This window comes from Myxocyprinus asiaticus, chromosome 7 (genome assembly GCF_019703515.2).
Source record: "Myxocyprinus asiaticus isolate MX2 ecotype Aquarium Trade chromosome 7, UBuf_Myxa_2, whole genome shotgun sequence".
Taxonomy (NCBI): domain Eukaryota; kingdom Metazoa; phylum Chordata; class Actinopteri; order Cypriniformes; family Catostomidae; genus Myxocyprinus; species Myxocyprinus asiaticus.
In genome coordinates, this window is record NC_059350.1 from 44076170 (window position 1) to 44097764 (window position 21595).

At 36.6% G+C, this 21595-nt stretch overlaps 1 protein-coding gene across 1 annotated transcript in view; it reads left to right on the forward strand.

Annotated features, from left to right (window-relative positions):
* LOC127444336 (protein tweety homolog 3) overlaps positions 1-21595 on the forward strand; it is a 72112-nt gene that overhangs the window by 8284 nt on the left and 42233 nt on the right. The window contains exon 3 of the mRNA XM_051703632.1: positions 11988-12157. Within this exon, the coding sequence (XP_051559592.1) occupies positions 11988-12157 (170 nt within the window). The remainder of the gene's footprint in view (positions 1-11987; positions 12158-21595) is intronic.

Sequence of the window (21595 nt, forward strand, 5' to 3'; positions counted from 1 at the left end):
GTAACATGGCTGCAGGGATTTGCTCTCATTCAGACGCAAGGCTATCAGTGAGGTCAGGAACTGATGTTGGTCGATGGGGCCTGACTTACAGTTGCTGTTCCAGTTCACCCCAAAAGTGATCAGTGGGGTTCAGGTCTGGGCTTTGTGCAGTCCAGTCAATTTCTTCCACGCCAGACACAGTAAACCATTTCTTTTTGGACCTCACTTTGTTCACAGGGGCATTGTCATGCTGGAACAGAAAAGGGCTATCCCCAAACAGATTTGGAAGCACACAAAGCCCAAGCCATTACATAAAGGAACATTAAGATTTTTGGAGTAACCAAATTCGTTAATTAGAAGGGGGTGTCCACAAACTTTTGGCCATATAGTGTATATAGTTATGTAATATTAACTGTTATACTACTACAACTACTACTACTACTACTACTAATAATAATAATAATAAATCAGTAGTAACTGTATTATATTTAAGCAATATCTCACATCTGTGATGCTCTATTATGCAGCAAATTATTTGACAAAAATAACTCCAGTGTTGTATTTAGAATTGTGCTGTGAGGTTCTGTATGTAAGCACTTCATTTGATAAAAAATAATACTATATTATGATGAAAATTAATTGTTATACTTTAATTTGATTAAAGTTTTAATTAATTAATTTATTTAAACAATTTTGATGATAAAATTGAAATAAACTGCTGATATTGTGTTCAGAAAAAAAAAAAAAAACAGGTATCGGACTCGGTATCGGCAAGTGCTAAAAAAGTATCGGTACTCGTACTCATTCTCAAAAAAATGGTATCGGAACATCTCTAGTTATAATAACTTAAGGGTAAATAGTTTAGGTCATTGGGATTGCAAAAAATATTGTAAACCCCTGCTTCATGTTACCATTATATGTGTCCTGAAAAAACCTGGAAATCTGTTTGTCCACCTTTGACTAGCAGTCTCCTTCCTGTACTTGGAAAACGGAATTAGCAGATGCTGTGCATGTGTTTCAGTTGGTATGTTAAAGAAATTAAGCTTCTGTTTTTTCAGTATTACAGTACTGATGGTTTCAGTCAGTTTTGTCTGTTCATTGTCCAAAATGAGAGGAATTCATGACTCTTTCTGAATTTGAGGATATTTTTGTTTATATGTGTGGAAAGAGTGCAAGCATTTTTTTTCTCAGCAGGGAATGCTGGAATAATTAAAAGCATATTGGGCAGGAAAGGGGCCCAGCTGGCAGGAAGTAACGAGTAGTGGCGATGAAACAATTTACATGAGAACACAACATTTTACATACACTTACACATGTAGTAATGGCGCATAAACGCACTGAGCTGAGAGGAAAATGTCATTGTGCTTAAATGGCCATGATTACTGTTTTAACGTCACCATTATTTTCTTAGCACAGATGGGGTAATGTGGCTTAAAGAGATCTTTTGTGGTTTTGTAAATAACAGTTTATGCCACAATGTTTTACTATAACCTCATTCACACTGGGCTCTGATCCCAGGATGTCCCCGGGATAACTGCAGGGGAGCTTTCTGAGTGAACACAAGCTGGAGCCGGACTGCCAGAAAATTTGTTTCCTGGGATCAGACCCTAGTAAAATTGCCGGAATCAATCCCGGAACGTGTCTGTGTGAACAAAGGCAGAGCAGATACCGTGAAGGCTGTGTGTCTATAGTGATGACGTATTTATCATGCAAATTAAAAGTACAGTATGTATGCAGAGTAGAAGCTGTCATATACGTTGACATTTTCTCATTCATGGCATTGCGTGGATATAAAGTCAGGATTTTTTCTGATTTTTTTATTTTTTTAAATCCAAGGAATTAATGTTTTCATTGTTAATATTAGTTCAGTTAAGAAACAGTCGGCTACATTTACAACATCAGAAACCTGACGTGATAAAATAAATAAATAAAACATAAATCCCTCTTTCATTCAGAGAGCACAGCACACCGAAAGGCAGAGCCTGAACCTCTATTTCACCCTCTCGTATTGTGCAGTGAGGTCCACGATGTAAGAATACTTTGGGTATTCTACAATTCTTTGTTGTTTGTTGCAGCAAATTCTTCATTTTTTTGTTTTTCTTTTCTTTTAATATTATTTTAAAACAATATTTAATACAATTATTTTTTATACATTTTTATTATTCAATATAAATAATATTGCAATACACCTTGATAATGTAACTTTTTTTATTGGTATCTTTATTGTTCTCGAGAGGCAATTCAGTAGGTAGACAGCAGCTTATAACACAAAAACAGTTAAAGGATTAGTTCACCCACAAATGAAAATTCAGTCATTGTTTACTCACCCCTGTGTTGTTATAACCCTATATGACTTTATTTCTTTTTCTTAACATAAAGGGAGGAATTGTGAAATGGCAGTTTATGGTGACTACCTCTCAAGCTTCAAAAGAACATGAAAATATAATTCAGAAGTCTAATAAATTATTCCATTAGACTCATGATTTTTATGAAAGCATACGATAAGGTTTGGTGAGAAACAAACTGAAATCAAATGTATTATTTAGTAAAAATATTCATTGACAGTTGATCTCCCATGAAAGGGCACAAGAGCAACAGTTCACGCAGCCCCCTTGCTACATTGGGGCGTTCAAGCGAAAACTTGTTTTGTTTATCTAAAAACAGGTCCTCTACAGTGATAGCGACAACAAACACAACACAGCTGCACAAAAACCAGAGAACAGAACTTACTAAACATGTCTGAAGATTTTGTAGACAAAGAACTGATGCATTTCTATGCCCAGCCTTATTTATTTGAAACAGAGTACTTGGCAATCAAAAAGAAACAGAGGAGGCTACAGGCAGCCACAGTCACACCGTGTCCTAACCTGATGGCAAACAACATGTGATAAAAGGTATATTTTCTATGGTAATTAGGGTTTTTGTCCTAACCAGCAGTTACAAGCAATGGTACATTCTATCCATGGCTGTAACCAGCTATGAGGTCACCGAGGTCCGGACCTCGGTACATTTTTCATATTCAAAAATACATTTTGATGCTGTGTACAACTGAATAAAAAAATAAGTGGTTGAAAACTCCTTTGAGTGCCTGCATGCATGTGTAATTTAGTTTAGACAGTTGGCTGGATTCTTTAGTGTCTGCAAATACTACAAGAGTGTGACGAAATGGTGCTACCTGAAGCTGCGCAGCGCATTTGCCGGGCAGAGCAGAGTAAAAGCGGGACTGGTCTCACTAATCTGATGAACCTGCTCTGCGCTTGCGCCGTGCTGTTCCGAGGTTAACACAGTGCGAGTCGCGTGCGACCCATTTGAATTTGACACAGAATTCTCTGTTATAAACCCATCTGATATGAGACACTTAAAGGCTCTGTGCTGAAGCTAGATGAAACAAGATTAAACAGCCTGTCATGTTAAACTACAATTACGAGGTAAACAGGAAAACATTGTTCCATTCACAACGGTAATTACAGGCTTTTCATTCCACAAATCAGCACCCTTATAGAAATATACCTGACAGTTACTGTAGTAACATTAACTGTAGTAGTAACTATGGTATTTTGCCAGAAATAGTGTATATATTTACAATAAATGTTAATATTATTAGCCTACAAAAATATTAAATATTGTATATTAGGGCAATAAAAGTCACTTTTATGGAGGTTGTATTTATTATTTCTGCATGTGTTTAGAATATTATTTTTCATTACAAATTCCATTGTTTTTTTTTTGTTTTTGTTTTTTTACGAATCATAATTACATCTAACCATGGTCATTTTTTTTTTTTTTTACCTGTGATTATCATGATAGTAGTTAAACTCTGGATACTATGCGCGAACAAAGGTAAATTGTCATAAAGGCAACTACAAAGCAGAATTTAACAAAAAAGCTTTAAAGCCTGGACACTCATGAATTAAGGATGAAGTTATGACTTTTTCTCCTTTGTAAATATGTTCAGTTCTAATGAACTTTAATTGAAAAAGGTGAATTAAAGGTACACTCAGTAACATTTTGCTCATGTCATCTTGGACTTTGAGTGACACCTAGTGGTGTGGATGCAGCATCATACAAAATCAGTAGTTTTCAGTTACAGATGCCATTGTAGAATTCACTATTCACTTTCAACCATGATTAATTTTATCCAAGAGTGAAAGTGCCCAAGAACAAGATGGTTACTGAGTTTAAACCAGTAGTATTCAGCTGGTCATGTGATTCTAAAATGGCAGCCCCCATGAGGGCGCCCTTGCCCCATGTAGAATAAAAAAGATTTTATAAGGTCACTGCTATGACTAGAGTCCTCATCTCATGTGAGTGGTCATGATTTTATACATATCAAAGTTTCAAAATTATATTTAATTTCTTTAGGAGTAAAATATTTTTAAAGGGGAAAAAATTACTTGTGAGTGCACCTTTAAATAATTAAGAGTCTGGCAAAAGGAAAGCAATTTAGTGTTTTGGATAATATTAATATGTATGAGTTAATATAGCCCTAGATAAATTAGTTGTTAATTAACTTTTGCTAATTTTTCTGTATGAGTAAATTTTGCTGCCCAACTCAAAATCAATGCTTTATTGTCAGTTGTGCATTTCTATGTGACAAAAATTCAGTATTAATATTGTTACCTTTATTTGCGATTAAAATATTATTTCAGTATTATTATTGGTTTCTGTCCTTTAATTTTGATATTTAATTTTTAATGTATAGAATATGTTGCATTTGTAGGTGTAAACCTCACCGTGGACCTCACTAATTTTCAAACCCTGGTTACGGCCCTGATTCTATTGATCACTTGTTTTCTATTTTCGGCATCGGGCGGGTAACTCGGTTTGCTGTAAACTGGCACTGGTCCAAAAAAGTTAAAAAAAATAAGGCTAGGCATAGAAATGCATCAATTCTTTGACTACAAACTCTAGTCAAAGAATTGAACTATTCTTTGAAATGCCAATACCAGGAAGCTGCTCGCCATTCGAACAGATGATGAAATTAACCATCAGTTTAGTGGTACCCTACGTGGGCTTCTCGAGCGAGAACACACAGGTTATCAGTAAACTCAAGACGCTGTACATTAGACGTCACATCGTGATGTCACTTTTGTCTTTACAGGATTTTGCTGGGATGTGTGTGAATACGAGCACAGATTACAGGAAAGCTGGTGCAGTGTGAGCGAACAAAATCTTGCAGTGCCAAAACAGTTGCCGGAACGACTTTTCTGGGATTCTTTCCGGGATCTCTATGTGAAAGGGGCTTATGTAAAATTGTGTTTTAAAATGCCAGACTCACATATACGCACTCAAACTATCCTGCTAAACATTTAAATAACTTGGTTCGATTTCAGGATATCCCTATAATAAGATAGTGCCAACGTCTTGCCATTCTAATTATTTCTACAGAAACTGCCCTTTACAAACTTAAGTTCAATCTCTTCCTCTATCTCAGTCTCTATGAGGGTTGGTAATAAGATAATTTTATTTGAGAGTTACAGACTCCCTCCCCCACTTTCATCTGGGTTTATTTATCTAGTCTCTTCACTTAGGTCTTGATCGCTGTTTAGTCTGTTTAGTGTGATCACATTTAAATCTATTGCCAAGAATGCATTATAAACCACAGAAATCTATGCATCATATACTTGCTTTCTTGACCAACTATTTGTCTCTGATGTCATGGAGTGAAATAGGCTATATTAAGACCCTTAGATATTAGGATATATTAAAGACCCCATGAAATCAAAATAGGAGGCTGTTAGCTTTGAGGCCATCCATATGCTTGTTGACTCCTAAAAGTTGACAAAATTCACTTTTAGCTAAATATAGACATTTAAAATTGACAGTATTTGTCTTTGGGGGGAAACAGACCAAACAGACCAAACAGATCAAAAATATTGATGACTTATCCTGTATTCATTGGCGTATACAAATTTTGGTCCAATAAAATCCTCACTTGCATGAGAATCTCCCTCCCGTAATACCACCTGCCTCTTACTTGCAATAGTAAGTAACAAATCATCGTTCCTGACTTTGATGCAAACTAAAGGCTATTAGCTGTTTAAAAAATGGACAAGTCCTTCGATATGTCCTGCCCCAATTTCCTGTTTCAATAAGAAATACATCAAAACAGACAAGAAAACTGTCCTCATCAAGAAAATTCATGGGGACTTTAAGATAATGAGAATGTATTAGTACAAGCTGTGTGTGTGAGCTGATAATTAATCCACACTAATCTCTTTACGGATGCTGTCAGTGGTGACTGATAGAAATGAGGTTTGACACATCAGCAGGCAGATATCCACTCACTCACGCGTCCCTAAACTCTCACAAAAGACCAAAAACTTTTATTAAAGGGATAGTTCGTTCAAAAAAATGAAAATTCTGTCATCAATTACTCACCTTAATGTTGTTCCAAACTCATATGACTTTTTTTTTTTTTTATCCATGGAACACAACTTTAGATGTTTACATGAACATGAGGGTGGGTAAAAGATGACATGACACCACCTTCACTCCATAACACAGTATCTTAGCCCACTTGAGATCCAATAAGCATCTAAGTTTAACTTTCAGGGTGTTAATGACATCACTGTGTTGGCAGTGTTACAGGCGTGTATGACGCGTGATCCTTCCGTGAGAGTTGACTGTCTGCACTGGAGCGGTCAGGCATCAGACAGGGTCACTCTGGGCGTCTGAGGGCAATTAGTGGTCTTGCCCTTTTTAACAGCCTCTGACCTCATGGTGTGATTATTTTCTGTTTGGATATATTACATTCTCTGCTCTGACCTGAGTTGGCTTATGGTAAGGTTGTTTAGAGGTTAGAAAAGGTTATTGTCTGTGTTTCAATGCACCTTCATGATATGGAAATAGGTTATTCCCAGGAAATGGCGCAATTTGTGCAAAATGTCTTTTTCTTTTTTCTTTTTTCTTTTTTTTTAAAAGGTTACTGCTGAACTTTCAAGAAATCATTTTTGTCAACTTCATGTCCAAAGTACCAGGATCACGCAATATTACTTAGTTAGTAATAGTTACAAAGTAATAATAATATAGTAATAGTAATAGTTATGTATTACCCTAAACCTTAAAGGCCTACATTATTTCTGCCCCATCACACCAATTTTAGAACTCATATACTTTTAATTTGAATAGATACAGTAACTAAGTATTCTGATAATTCTGATAGTATCACAGGTTGTTTATAATTAAAATGCAGAAAATATTAATGACCCATGACATTTGTCTTTCAAAACATGTTTTGTTGCGTTTGTTAAATTCGAAAGATTTTTTGGTTGCACCACACCACATATTTACAACCAATATTTTTGTACATTTTGCCAAGAAATGCTTTTTTGTAACTGATATAAAGATTATGCACAGCAAGGGTAAAAACGCTGTAACACTTTACAATAAGGTTGCATTCATTTATATTAGTTAAGTACATTAGTTAAGATGAACTAACTATGAACAATACTTTTACAGCACTTATTAATCTAGGTTAATGTTAATTTCAACACATACTAATTCATGTTTGCATTAAAAGTTGTATATGTTTATATTATTTAATGCACCAAGATAAATACATTCTGTAAAAAATATTGTTCATTGTTTGTTCAAGATACCTAATGCACTAACTAATGTTTACAAATAGAACCTTATTGTAAAGGTTACTGAATGTTTTCTTTTCAGAGCGAGCAAAGGACATCAGATATTCCATAGGAAACATATTATTTCATGTATTAGTATGTTAGAAAGCATGGTAACAATCTAAAGAAAATTTTAACTACCAAAACCATGCTTAATGGGATTTAACCAATTATGACATGGTTGTGGATCAGCTTCCTTGTTGGTCATTGAACATCATTCGAGGGTTAGGTTTAGAGCTGGGGTGAATGGTTTAACATCATTTTTATCAACATATAATTTCCTCTCTGATTTTGGGGGTAGATTATGTTTAGGGATGAGGTTTGAACTATGATTTTTTGATAGGAATGTTATTCCAGGACCAACAAAGGATGTTGATTCAGGATCACATTCTACTTGGCTAAATTCACGTTGTGTGTGGTTATTGCAGACTTGTATACAGTATCACTTCTGAGCTCTTACATCACAGCTCTGAGACCATGAGTAGTCTCCCATGTTCAGTGTGACCTACTTTTACTGCATGTGGAGACTCAAATGCTACATAGTAGCCATGGATTTAAAAAACAAAAATTCTAGATCATGACACTTCTGGTGCGGTGGAAGAGCCGCTGCGTGTAGATCTGGATTAAACATTTAGGACACCTTGGAAGAATATCTCTCTCATCTGAAAGGAAGGCTTTTTCATCCAGAATAGAACCACACTTATAAAATAGTACCATGTTGGACTAGTCGACTGATCGGTCTAAAGGAAGCCCTGTATAATGAAGGCTGGTTTTTGGGTTCATCTAACCCTGATTAGATGCATTTGTTGAGGGCCGTTTACATATGATGCGTTCTTGCATTCAAAAATAGCTAGATGGAGCACAATGGAATGGAACAGAATGGAAGTACCTTGAGATTAGGACTGGGCGATATGACGAGATATATTGTGGCGACGAATATAAAAATTGTCATCCGATAGAGATTTTGCCATATCGTGCATATCGCGATATTTAATATATCCATGTGTGCAGCTTGGTATTATCTATCAGTGGGCAGGGCTTCACGTGAGACTGGGAGAATTGAAGAAACATGGACAGGGTTTTTCTGGCGTTGAACATTTTTTCTGCAGCTGCCCAAGCAAATTTAATGACATTCATCAAACGTTTGGCACGTTAAAAGTGCTACATATTCTTCTCTTCTGACAAGCGAATGTTTCCTGTGGCACGCGCTGTCTCTGGAGCTCTGAAGTGCGTGTGAGGCCAGCAGGCTTTCCAATATTTGTGCTCCAGAGACAGGAGAGCTCAGAGCGGGATCACTCACGCTACTCAATCATTTTTGACCCAGGAAAACCCCAAATGGAGAACTAAATCTCCACAGAATGGGACAACTCTCAAGCAGATCAAGAAAATTAAGAGGAGCTTGTTATTAAAACAGGTGTGACATGGTTTACAGAGCAGAAAAATGTAATCTGCAAACTGTTTCACACAACGATAATCACTCGTAATACAAGCAATCTGTTTTACCACCTCATAATGAGTCACACAAAAGAATATTATGAAAGCCAAAAGATTAACTCCGCATTAATTCAGTCATTTACTTCTTAATTAATTTATTTTGCAAGAAGTGATATTTATTTCATATTTATTTTCTTCAAGAAGTGTTTATATTCTTTGGATATTTTTTTAGTTATGTTTTATTTTCTTTGTCACATTGCTTTGAGAAGATCTTAAGTTTCTTGAGCAAAGTTTATAATAATAATAATAATAATTTTTGTCAATAACATTTTAAACTGAAATGTGGCATACTTAGCATTTTGGTAAGGTTGATTTTTGAAAACAAGTTGATTTTTATTTATTTATTTACTTTGGCATTGTTTGTCTTGTTCCAAATAAAGAGGAAGTAGTTTTAATTTATAAAGTATTTAATTCACCGACTTGAGTTCCAAAAATAGGCATTATAATAGGGTTATTTAACATATAAACCAATCTTTATTGATTTTCCAGAAAACATTTACTATATCGTGATATATATCATTATCATGATAAAATTACTCATATCGTTAAATAAGATTTTGGTCATATCCCTCACCCCTACTTGAGATATATTTTTAAAAGTTGTACTGGTTTTTAACTTGACATGCCAACTTGAAAATTCAACACTCTTGAGGGGACGCTCAAAAAAAGTGCGACACGACACGATCTGTCTGAATGTGTATGGCTGTAACGACGGTGCTTTAAAGGGATGAATTTTAAGACTAAACATTTTCAAGAGGGTTTTACTTTGCAAACTATGTAACAGCTTAAGCACAGGAAGCTGTCGGCATGCTAATTATAGCACTGCCATTAAATATAAAAACTAGATAAACTGGGGGGCCTGGGTAGCTCAGTGAGTAAAGACGCTGACTACCACCCCTGGAGTCGCGAGTTTGAATCCAGGGCATGCTGAGTGACTCCAGCCAGGTCTCCTACGCAACCAGATTAGCCTGGTTGCTAAGGAGGGTACAGTAGATTCACATGGGGTAACTTATAATGTGGTTTGCTCTCAGTGGGGTGCGTGGTGAGTTGTGCGTGGATGCCGCAGAGAATAGCGTGAGCCTCCACATGCGCTATGTCTCCGCGGTAACGTGCTCAACAAGCCATGTGATAAGATGCGCGGATTGACGGTCTCAGACATGGAGGCAACTGAGATTCGTCCTCCGCCACCCGGATTGAGGCGAGTCACTACACCTTCACGAGGACTTAGAGCACATTGGGAATTGGGCATTCCAAACTGGGGAGAAAAAGGGGAGAAAAAAACAAAAACTAGATAAACTAGTCGACCTCGCTAATTACACGCATGCTAATTATAGGACTGCTGCAAAAAATGTAACAACTTAAAAAAAAACTAAATAAACTAGTCAACCTCACTAATTATATGCACAGCAATTAAAGCAGTGCCATGAAAAATATAAAAACGTAAAAATATAAGAAAAAAAATTTGATAAATTTGTCGACCTCACTAATTATATGCACGCTAATTATAGCACTGCTGAATACAGTACACACATGAATACGGTAATCATCAGTACTAGGACCGGGTAAAAATATAGATTTTCAGTTGAATTATCTCGATATTGATTCTTAAATCCCTAAAACAATCTTTTACTCTTTTCACTCTAACAACCTTCTTCTTCAATGAGAGAAAATCACTCATATTTGCAACCAAATTTCGTGCTATTCAACTAAAAATGTCTATGGTTAGCCACTGGATGGTAAATGTTCAGATTTTACTCACCAGTGATTGTGTAGTATAGTGGTGAAGTATTCAGCAGCAAGATCCTTTCACTGCATGTTGAGAGAAACATTTTGGCTTGACTTGTTCCATGTGTGTCCAAAGACAAGATCCATGCAACCCATTTGTCATTGAATAATGTCTTTTACCACCCGTTCTGTTTTTTACAGTCAGTTGTTGATCATAAACTACAAAAAAGAAACATTTAAATCTAATCAAGCATAGCACAGAAGCCAATCGAGTCCTTCCTCGTTAAAATGCTCTCATTTACAGACACTCTTTATAGAAATATATATATATATATATATATATATATATATATATTTTATTTTTATTTTTTATTTTATTTTTTTTTTTGAAGAGACAGTACCGGTTTTTAGCACATGTTCAAAAAAATCTATGTAAATACTTTTAAATAGTACAAATTATGCAATTAAACAACAAACATGTAATAAAATATAATATATGCAATATGATATCGTAGTCATTGATAAAATACATGGATTTATTCATTTTTAAAAAGCTAAAATGTGACTAAATTAAAAAAACTAATAAAATATAATTAGTAAAATTTATATTTTCGTAATGTACCTAAATAGAAGGTCCCCTGTATAATTAACAACATTAGCTGGGAGAGAATTTCTTTCATATTCATAAGAAAAATGGACATTATAACCGAAATATACCCAGATGAATCAGTATCGAATCGAAATCGGAATTGAATCGAATTAATAGCTTGTGAATCGAAATCAAATCGGGAAATCTGTATCAGTACCCAGCCCTAATCAGTACCATGGTATAAATCAAAGTACGATGGTTGAAACATCTCATACCATCACTGTGCCATGGTACCACCACATTACTTTTTTGTATGAGCGAGTGGTCTAAAACTGTGTTATTCCAGCATTCATCATAGGTAGAAAATACAGGAAATCTTGAGATACTGTATATGTACAGTACAATAACAAAAGATAGACAAAGCAATTGATGGAAGAACCAGCCTGCAACGACCTAATTGTATTCTCTATTGTTCATGGTTTAATTACTGCTAGAAACAATGAGGTTCAAATCACTCATTTTGGCTCATATTTCTCTGTCTCTCTTTCTTTGTCTCTCTATCACTCTCTCTGCAGTCTGTGTTGTTGCTAGGTGCAGTGGCGTTGGTGTGTTTGGCATTGGACCTCCTCTTCCTCCTCTTCTACTCCTTCTGGCTGTGCTGCCGTCGCAGGAAGAGCCAGGACTCGCCCAATGCGGACTGCTGCTGCACCGCTTGGTGTGTGATCATTGCCACGCTCGTGTGCAGGTCTGTGCGTTATGCTTTTTAAGTATACACAACGCAAAACATTTATCAACTCATTGCCTCCAACACACACATAAATTAGCAATACACTCATAAATTAGAGTTTATTGTGCATTACAGTTTTACTTGAACTAATGCCCTTTAACACAAATAAAACACAGTTTCACCACAGATAAACCAACTGGCAACATACAACATAGTGAACTGCTTATATAGACAGCTACTGTATCTTCTAAGCTGTTCAGGCAGAATGCATTCTTGCATAAAAAAATAAAAAATAAAAAAAATAGACGCAGTGCAACGAATGCAACAGAATGCAGGTGTCTTTTTAAAACGTGAAGTGCTTTTAAATTAACACGGTTTCTTAAAAACATGGCGCTCATGCGTGAGATGCTAAAAAAATAGTAGGATGCCGAACAGTCAAATGCACATGATTATATATATATTTATAAAATAAAAACATTTAAAAAACAGCAGACAGATGAAAAAAATGGTTCTGTGTGAACGGCCCCTAAGACTGCATCCTTACATAAATGGAAGCTAGTAGCTGACTGATCTGAAATGCTTTTCATAGGCAGGAAATCCATTAATGCTCACTAACGCGCACCACACTAATAGCATTCCTCAAGAGAAACTTGACTAGTGCTCTGTTGATTTCAATCAAATCTGTTAGAATGTTGTTAAGGTAATGGTGCGATACTTTAATAAGCTCAATCAGCATGCAAAAAATGTAATACTAATTTTTTAGTTAATATTTTTGGGTACTGAATAAAATATACTCATGTTTTAAATCAACATTTACCTCAACTCAAGCCACCATACTGGATAAAAATTCCATTTGCAAAGGATATCTTATGAGTCAGCATAATTTTACTGACTACTGTTTGGAACAGCCGTCGTGTTGGGGCTCGGGAGTACCTAAAAATGCTGTCTAGGTAGGCAGCTCACGAGGGTTTGGAACAGAGCCAATATGTCTTTAAAGCAAATTATTGGTGTTAAATGTCTGCATAGAGTGCCCTTTCCTTGGGAGTAGTTAATTCCAAACATGAATCTTTAGCCAAAAAACTAAATTTATATAGCCACCAAGAGGCAAACAAATTCAGGAACCTCAACTAAACAGCTCTGAAGTAATAGCAGTGATATCACTTTTAAAACATGAACAGAGCCCAGCATATAGCAGCTTAGGTGTGTGCTTCTCCTTGGACTAGCAGTTTCTCATCTGTATTTTTAGTAATAATCCCTCTCTTTATCTCAGTGAACAGACGAGAGCATCACACAAACGCACTGCTGTGCTCACGATGTTCATTAGCATGTGAGAGAAAATAAAGAGAGACATGGTGTTTGGGGCGGTTTACAACGAAAGTGGTTTTGCGTCCGTCCGTGCAATTTTTTTTAATAGTTTTTCTTGTAAACATGCACTAGATGGATGTCTTTGACCACTGTCCCACATCTCGCTGTTTTTTTGTTTTTGTGCCATGCACAGGAACGCTGCATTTTAAGTCGTGTTAAACCTGGGGTGTTCAAAATTTTTCTACTGGTGGCCAAATGCAAAAAGAAATAAGGTGTCACGGGCCGCATCATTGTAATAATTTAGAAAAAAGGCTAGATGCAACTATTGCATCATCTTTATATTGTATGCTTAATATTATGCAATATTAATATTATGTTTTAATCACATTTTGTGTTAATAAAGCATATTTCTCTCATCAAGAATGCTTGTAATAGAACATGATGCAGGGTCAGAAATTAAGGGGCACTCGGGGCGAAAATGCCTCCAAAAGTGACAAAAAAATGCCCTAAAGTTCAAAATGTGGGGGCAAACAATGCCCTGGTTTCTGTTTTTTTATTTATACTGTCAGATAAAGTTCTTAAAATTCTACTCTAAGAGTAGAATTACACACTATCACATAAAATATGTTTTGAATAAAAGAACGACACAGTACATTTTTATGTTTAGAAAAAATGCCCTCATAAACAAAATTCCCCTGAAAATTATATCCATAGGGCAATTATTGAACCCATTTATGGAAAAGTTCATTTCTGACAATGCAGTAATGTAACAGATATTATACTGGGTAAGAACTTGTTACTTTCGAGGCCCTTGGATTTTGCGTTTTTATTTTTCGACGTCCATTTATGTCAATGCAAAGCACAAGCAGTTTTGGGTGTGACGCATAACAATAATAAGAGTGTGTTTTATTTTCCTGCTGTGACGTGGACGTATCACACTTTATTTATTAATAATTCAATCATAGTTTCTGTTATGTTTCTTGTGTTACAAATACGATTTTAATTTGATCAAAATGATTGCACTCCCTTGGTTGATATGCAAGTGCGTGCTGAGTGCGTGCAGTACAAGCAGAGATGCGCAAGTGTTTTGAGCACTGTCTCTTATGTCATTACTCTCAAATAGCACTGAGAATTCCATGAATAATTTTCTTGTTACAAAGAAACATCAAAACGAACCAATTCACAACAATTAATAAACTTCCCAGCACTGCAGAAAACATTCTAGGAGAGTGCGCTTGACTCGCACGTCTCTGTGCACGCTCAGTAAACTCAATGCGGCAGCTCAGTTGTACGATACGTGGCATCGGGACATTTTATCGAGAATGAGTACATGAGCAAAGTATCTAACCCGATACCAGTCCTATAACAAATGCATCATTCTTTTTGCATGCCGGTTCATCCGTGGAAATCTGGAGGATTCCAAACTTCTGAACTCTTCCAATGGGTAAAACTGGTGGCAACTAAAGAGAACACACTAGTGGAGACCAATGCGCTGTGAAATGTGGCTGTGCATGATAGCAACACCCAGTGTTCAGAGTATGAATTTCATATAATTTCATAATAGCGGGCCAAATTATGTTCTAATTATATTGCTGTAGTTTGGACACCCCTGTGTTAAACCCTGTCTACACTGGACGCATCAAAAGCAAATCGCTCCTATCGTAATCAGTGATGCTGTCATGTCGCACGCCAGTTTACGGTTACCCCGTTCTATTTCTGATGCACTGTAATGGCTCTACAGCTCACACTTGATTTTCTGTGCATGCCGTATTTTCATTTTTTGCCTTCTACGCATATAAACAGCCTGAATCTTCTGAAGCAAATCAGTAGGTTTATGTAAGAAACAAGTTGATAATTAAAATGTTTTTAACTTTAAATCAGTGCTTCCACCCAGGGCTCTGATGCGGTTTGAAATGGCCGAATTTTCGCGTGAACTCGCCGACATGCTTACGTCACACATCGCGTCAGCTGCTGGCAGGAAGCGCTATTTAAAAGTTAATAACGTTTTAATTATCGATTTTATTTTTTATAAAAATAAATGTAATCCATTATAAGGATCTGACACAGCTTTATCTTATTTTAAAAATCATCATTTGTGTTCTGCTGAAGAAAGACAGTCATACACATCTGGGATGGCATCAGGGTAAGTGAATAATGAGAGAATTGTCATTTTTAGGTGAACTATTCCTTTAACTACAAAAAGAATATGCGATTAATCGCGATTAAAAAGTAAACTAATAAAAATGCATCAGACACCTGTCCGCTTTAATCGTGGCAATGTGTCTAGCTTTTTTTAGCAGATGGTAGTTACTTAACATTTTTTTAAAAAGCCATTTAAAATTGCTGTGTATACAGACAAAGTAAAAAATTTCTGAGCAATAAGTAAATCATAAATATGTCATTATATTATACAATAATAGATATATATTTTTTTTAATCTACCATCTTTAGTGTGTTGGTGAAATTAAGGATTTGGGATTGCATTCTTGTGGTGCCATCAGCTAGTCAACTTTGTCAGCATGTGAGGATGTAATTTGTCATGACTCTAGAGTGATTAGTCAAATGGCATTTACAGTTCAGGTGATTGGCTCAAAAAATGTGTGCCCATTAGCAAAGATGGCAGCAAGCAGATTGTGGACTTCCAAGGGGTTACGTGCCAGCTGAGCAACTGCGGTTGAGATGATTAGATGCTGAAGTTGCTGTTTGCAAACAAACGGGTTCTGGTTTCTTTTGACATCTCAGAAAAGAACTGCAGTGAATGTGTGCTTCGCTAAAGTTGAGCTGAAAATGCCAAAAAAGTGCTGTTTGTGGGCTTGAAAAAACCCTGGTTCTGAAAGATTATTGGAGATTTGAGCTTCTTTAAATTTCCATCAGGATTGGTGGATCATGACAAACTCGAATTCCAATCGAAAGTGATCATCCCTATGCCCTACTCACTATGAAGGACAGAGCTCTTGATGTGGGTTCTCTGAATTGAGCATGGCATTACAGTTTGAATGTACCCTTCACTAAAAGTCTTGTGAAAGGGCTCTTTGTGAAAAAAAACTACTTTCTTACTTTTGTTTGGAACGACCCTTCAAGTGGCGTCCACTTCCCCAAGTGCCCTTCAGGGGCGCAAAAATGCTGTTTGGAAAATTCCCAATTTTTGATATTGCACAGATAACCATTATTGTTATCGCACCTGCTCTATTAATACCTTTTACCTTGCAGCTGGTGTTGGGAATTTGAACCTTTTACGAAGAGCCTACACATTTTTCTTCACTTTAAACCTACACATATTTCTTCATTGTAAACCATAGGCCTAGATATACATTTATAGTTACTTTTATTAACATTACCAAACATTATTACATTAGATAATGCTTAAAAGATTATTAAAACTTCAGCTCTGCTCATATCCACCGTTGAAATCTTCTGCTCAAAAGAACCCAGAAGTGCGGTGTGATGTCACTGTAATATAATCTATATGAATGCTAACGGATAGTTTTCTCTAGCTATTATATATCTCCGAGCTAATTTTGCCAGAAGAAGCACCAAACGGAATTGCTAAAATAATTACTATTTTCCAATGTTTGGATTAATTGGTGGAGCTAATGTTGCTATGACTGACCATTGAAAGTGCTGCAGGGCAATAGTGTTCACACTTTTCAGAGAAATCGACTTACTTATAGTTGGCTCTGCATATTAGGCTTGCAAAAATCAGACAGAGCAGCTTTAAATATAGCAAGAGGTCAGTGCAGGCTAGCAGCCATTTCACAGTGACCCTTGAACACAGATGTTAAGTGGTTTAATCAAGTGTCTGCATTAGTTAGAGGATAGAGTGATGTCAGCTGAATAAAAACCATCTGCTCTTTTATGTTTTATGATCTTGACATGGACATGGGTGGATTCATTTTCAAATTGTAGTTGTTTGTAAAGCCTTGTACAAATACTGTGTTAATTAGGGCTGGGTATTGCTAGCCACCTCACGGTACGATATGTATTGCGATACACGTCACAATTCGATATATCGCGATACATCACGATATCGTGATTCGATTTCGCTTTTAATTTCAATTAATTTGTGTACAGTACAGTTATAATGTCCATTTTGCTTGCATACATTATGAAAGAAATTCTCTTTCAGCTAATGCTGTTATTCATTATACAGGGAACCTTCTAACTTGTTAAATTACAGACAAATGTTATTTTATCAATAGCTTTTCATCATTTTGGTGACATTTTAGCATTTTTTTTTTTTCCTCCCCAATTTGGAATGCCCAATTCCCAATGCGCTCTAAGGCCTTGTTCAGACTACCACTAAAATTCAAATTTTTTTGCATATCCAGATTGTATCCAGATGAGTTTTTGATAGTCTGGACAGCAAAAAAAGCACATGAAATCAGATTTTGCAAATCTGATTCAAACCACATCAGGAGGTGATTTCAAATGCGATTGAAATCAGATTTTTTCAGATGCGTCTCAGTCTGTACGCTCTGGCTGCTCAAATCAGATTTCAAATGGTCTTTTGCGTCACTCTTAATGCGACACACAACGATGACGTCAAAAATCGGTGACTGCAGCATGGAACATCACAATATTTACCAGTCTTCTCCATCGCTCCGAGTTTTTCTTGTGTGACGGAGGAGTTCTGCACCGCGACTGGACAGGGCGCTTATTTGGAGTGCGAGATGATGCACCTCCATTTTTCCCGCATCTGTTTTGAAAACATCATCATGTGGGTACACCTACATCGTTACCAATGCAACCCATGCAGATAGGTTGGTTATGTCTGAACACGCAAATCTGATTTGATCACTTGCAATTAATAGTGCGGACAGTCTGTCTGAAAAGATAAGATTTGAGAAAAAATCAGATTTGCCTGCAGTCTGAACATAGCCTAAGTACTCGTGGTGGCTTAGTGACTCACCTCAATCTGGGTGGCGGAGGACGAATCTCAGCGTCTGAGACCGTCAATCCACGCATCTTATCACATGGCTACCGAGGGCGAACCACATTATAGTGACCACGAAGAGGTTACCCCATGTGACTCTACCCTCCCAAGCTACCGGCCAATTTGGTTGCTTAGGAGTCCTGGCTGGAGTCACTTAGCACGCCCTAGATTCGAACCTGCAACTCCAGGGGTGGTAGTCAGCATCTTTACTCGTGACATTTTTGCTTTTTTTTAAATATAGTCCATGTATTACATCAATAAATATGTTGTATTGAAATTGCATATGTTATATTGCATATATGCTATATATTGTAACATGTTTGTTGTTTACATGCCTAATTTGTACTATTTACAAGTATTTACTTAGATATGTAGAACAAGTGCTAAAATGGTACTGTCTCTTTAAGACCAGGCATGGACTTTGACAGTAGTGTTTATTTGGCCGAATGGCTTCTTTACAGCATCCATGCTATGTGTGATTAGAATGAAATGTATCTTTTGTTGTTTTTGATAAATAACTGACTGTAGAGAACAGAAAGGATATTAAAAGAGACATTATTAAACAACAAATGGTTTGCCTGGCTCTATTTTTTGGACTCACATGACACAGAAAGATTAAAAAAAAAAATTCTCTCAGCATGCAGTAAAAAGATCTCATTGCTGAATTTCTATGCCACTACACCACTCAAACACTGGTGATGAAATCAAAAAAATTACCATCCAGTGGCTAATCACAGACATTCTTTGTAGCAAATGGGAAGTATTTACACACATCTAATTGTTGGGGATTGCAGATATAAAGAAAGAGCGATCTTGGCATTTTAAGAATCAACATTGAAATCGTACAAATTAAGATTATGTAGAAAATCTATATTTTTGCCCGGCCCTAGATCCAAATGCGTGAGAGAGGTCCAGCATGTCCCTGAGAGAAACTGTGAATCCTACAGGATCAGTTTGCCTCTTTCGTGCCCCATAGAAGCGCTGAAAATTCCACAATATATCACGATAGATGGATCTAAGTATCGATACAATATTGTGAGAAAAATCACGATATATCGATATTTGACTGTATCGACACAGCCCTAGTGTTAATAACGTTTTTAGATACTGATGCTATTATAGAAATACCTTATTTGCAGGTGTATCTGTAAGCAATGAGTAATGTATGTCCGATAATGGAGGCGTTTGTACCGAAATAAAGTGAGTAGTATTTGGTATTTGGCCAGATTGATTGCACTGTGAATTTGACAACAGTGGGTCAGAACTTCTGCTGTTGAAATCAGCCTGTGCTCACTGAAATTTAAACCTCTTAACCTCTGTGGCTGACGCTGGAAATGTTGTTGAACATATGGGCACGTGTGAGCTCCAGTTTCCAGGTGAAATGTCCACAGAGTGGCACCAAAAGCAAGTTGTATTACAGTAAATGACATTATACTGTTAACAGGAATGCATATTTTATTAGCCCTTTAACCTAACCCAAACACCAACCCTAAACTTAACCGTCAGTGGAGTAATAATGTAATTTTAGAAAGAAAATGCACCCTCCGAACCGTGCTTCCCATTTATATGAATGTGGTTACTTCATGAGGTTGATAGCACAAAGCACTATCAGTAGTGCCAGAGGGAAAAGTCAACACATTTGAATTGAGTTTAGTTGGTGCTTGTCAATAATTCGGCAGAATTGGGTCAATTTCAGGGTACATGAACATTTGGAAGATCATGTTGATTTAGCAGATTATATAAAATCAACATGGTGGCCACCAAGAGGGGAGCCCACCCCTATGTAGAATGAAAAAGTGTCTTTTCTAAGCCACTGAGTCACTGACATGACTAGAGTTTTCATCTCATGTGAGTGTACATAGTTTTTAAAAAATGTATCAAATGTAGTAATGATTTCTAAAGGGGTAAGACTTTTTCGCCATAATTTTGATTACCAGTCATTCATTATTGTTCTAATTGCCTTTGGGTTCCTCTCCGCTTGCTTTGTCCTCTGTTCTGATATTTTTCTGGGCTCTCCTCCCATTTGCCCCCCACATGGGCTATTCGAAAATCTCCTCCCGTATGTTTTCTTCTGATCGCCCCTTTCTCCCCTCCCTCATTAGCATATGTCTGTCCTATATCTGCGCTTCACGCTTTGCCATTCTTGCTGTGATTGACCATCAAAGAGCTTATTTCCTTTAGAGAAAGATGGATGCAGAAGAACCAGAGAAAAGGACAGTGATGATTGATTGACAGTCAGATAAAGTTTTTAGGTGATTAGAGAGAGATACAATACATTTTAGACTTATGATTCCACAGCAGAGATGTCATGCTGATATGATGGCTCAGATGAAACACATTGTGCTTCATGCATCATTAGGCACATACAAAAGTGCACACATGCACTAGTGCTCACACAGGCATATGTTCATGGGGTGACCTAAAACACTACAGCACTAAAACCATAATCTCCCTGAAAGAGTTTTGTATCTTTGAGCTTTAGTAACTCAGTCTATGTGAGTTTTAGCTGAGATTTACCACAAGGGTTGGGAATAAAGAAACAATTCTATTTTAATGAATATGCTGTTACTGGAGTAATTATCATGAAATTAAGTTTTGTTAATGTTCTTTGACAACATCTAAAATACTTGGACAGTGACCACGTTTACATGCACTTAAGAAAACTGTTTATCCAGGGTTTTCTGAAATGTCATGTAAACAAGAACGCTGATTTCCTTATGCCATTTAAGCGATTAAGAGAAAGCAGTTTAACACACCCAGGTTTCTCCTCGAGAACAAGGCTTAATGTGGCCATGTAAATGCATAAGCGGTGTTCTTACAGGTTTTTGAAGAGTGTGCATGTGCGTGAACAGACCAAATAACAAACGTCATAGGATGGAGCCCAACAACAAGTCAACACAGCGGAAAGTATTCAACATTTCTGGGAGTACAATGGGAAAAGCACATACATTATAAACTATACCCATTTATACACATCAATGTAAAATATCAACTGTCTCTCACCTTCATGTATATATGCGCTCATACACTGGGGGAATCCCAGAGTTTTATGTAAGAGGGAAACCCTACTATTGCAGCGCAGTTCCGTTGCTGGTAGCGATAGAAAGTTAAGCAAACAAACACAGCAACAATTTTGGAATATCTCGAAATAAAGCAAAGCAAAGGAGCATTGTGGAGAACTTACGCTGCTGTGGAGAAGGCTGCTTACTGACCGAGCC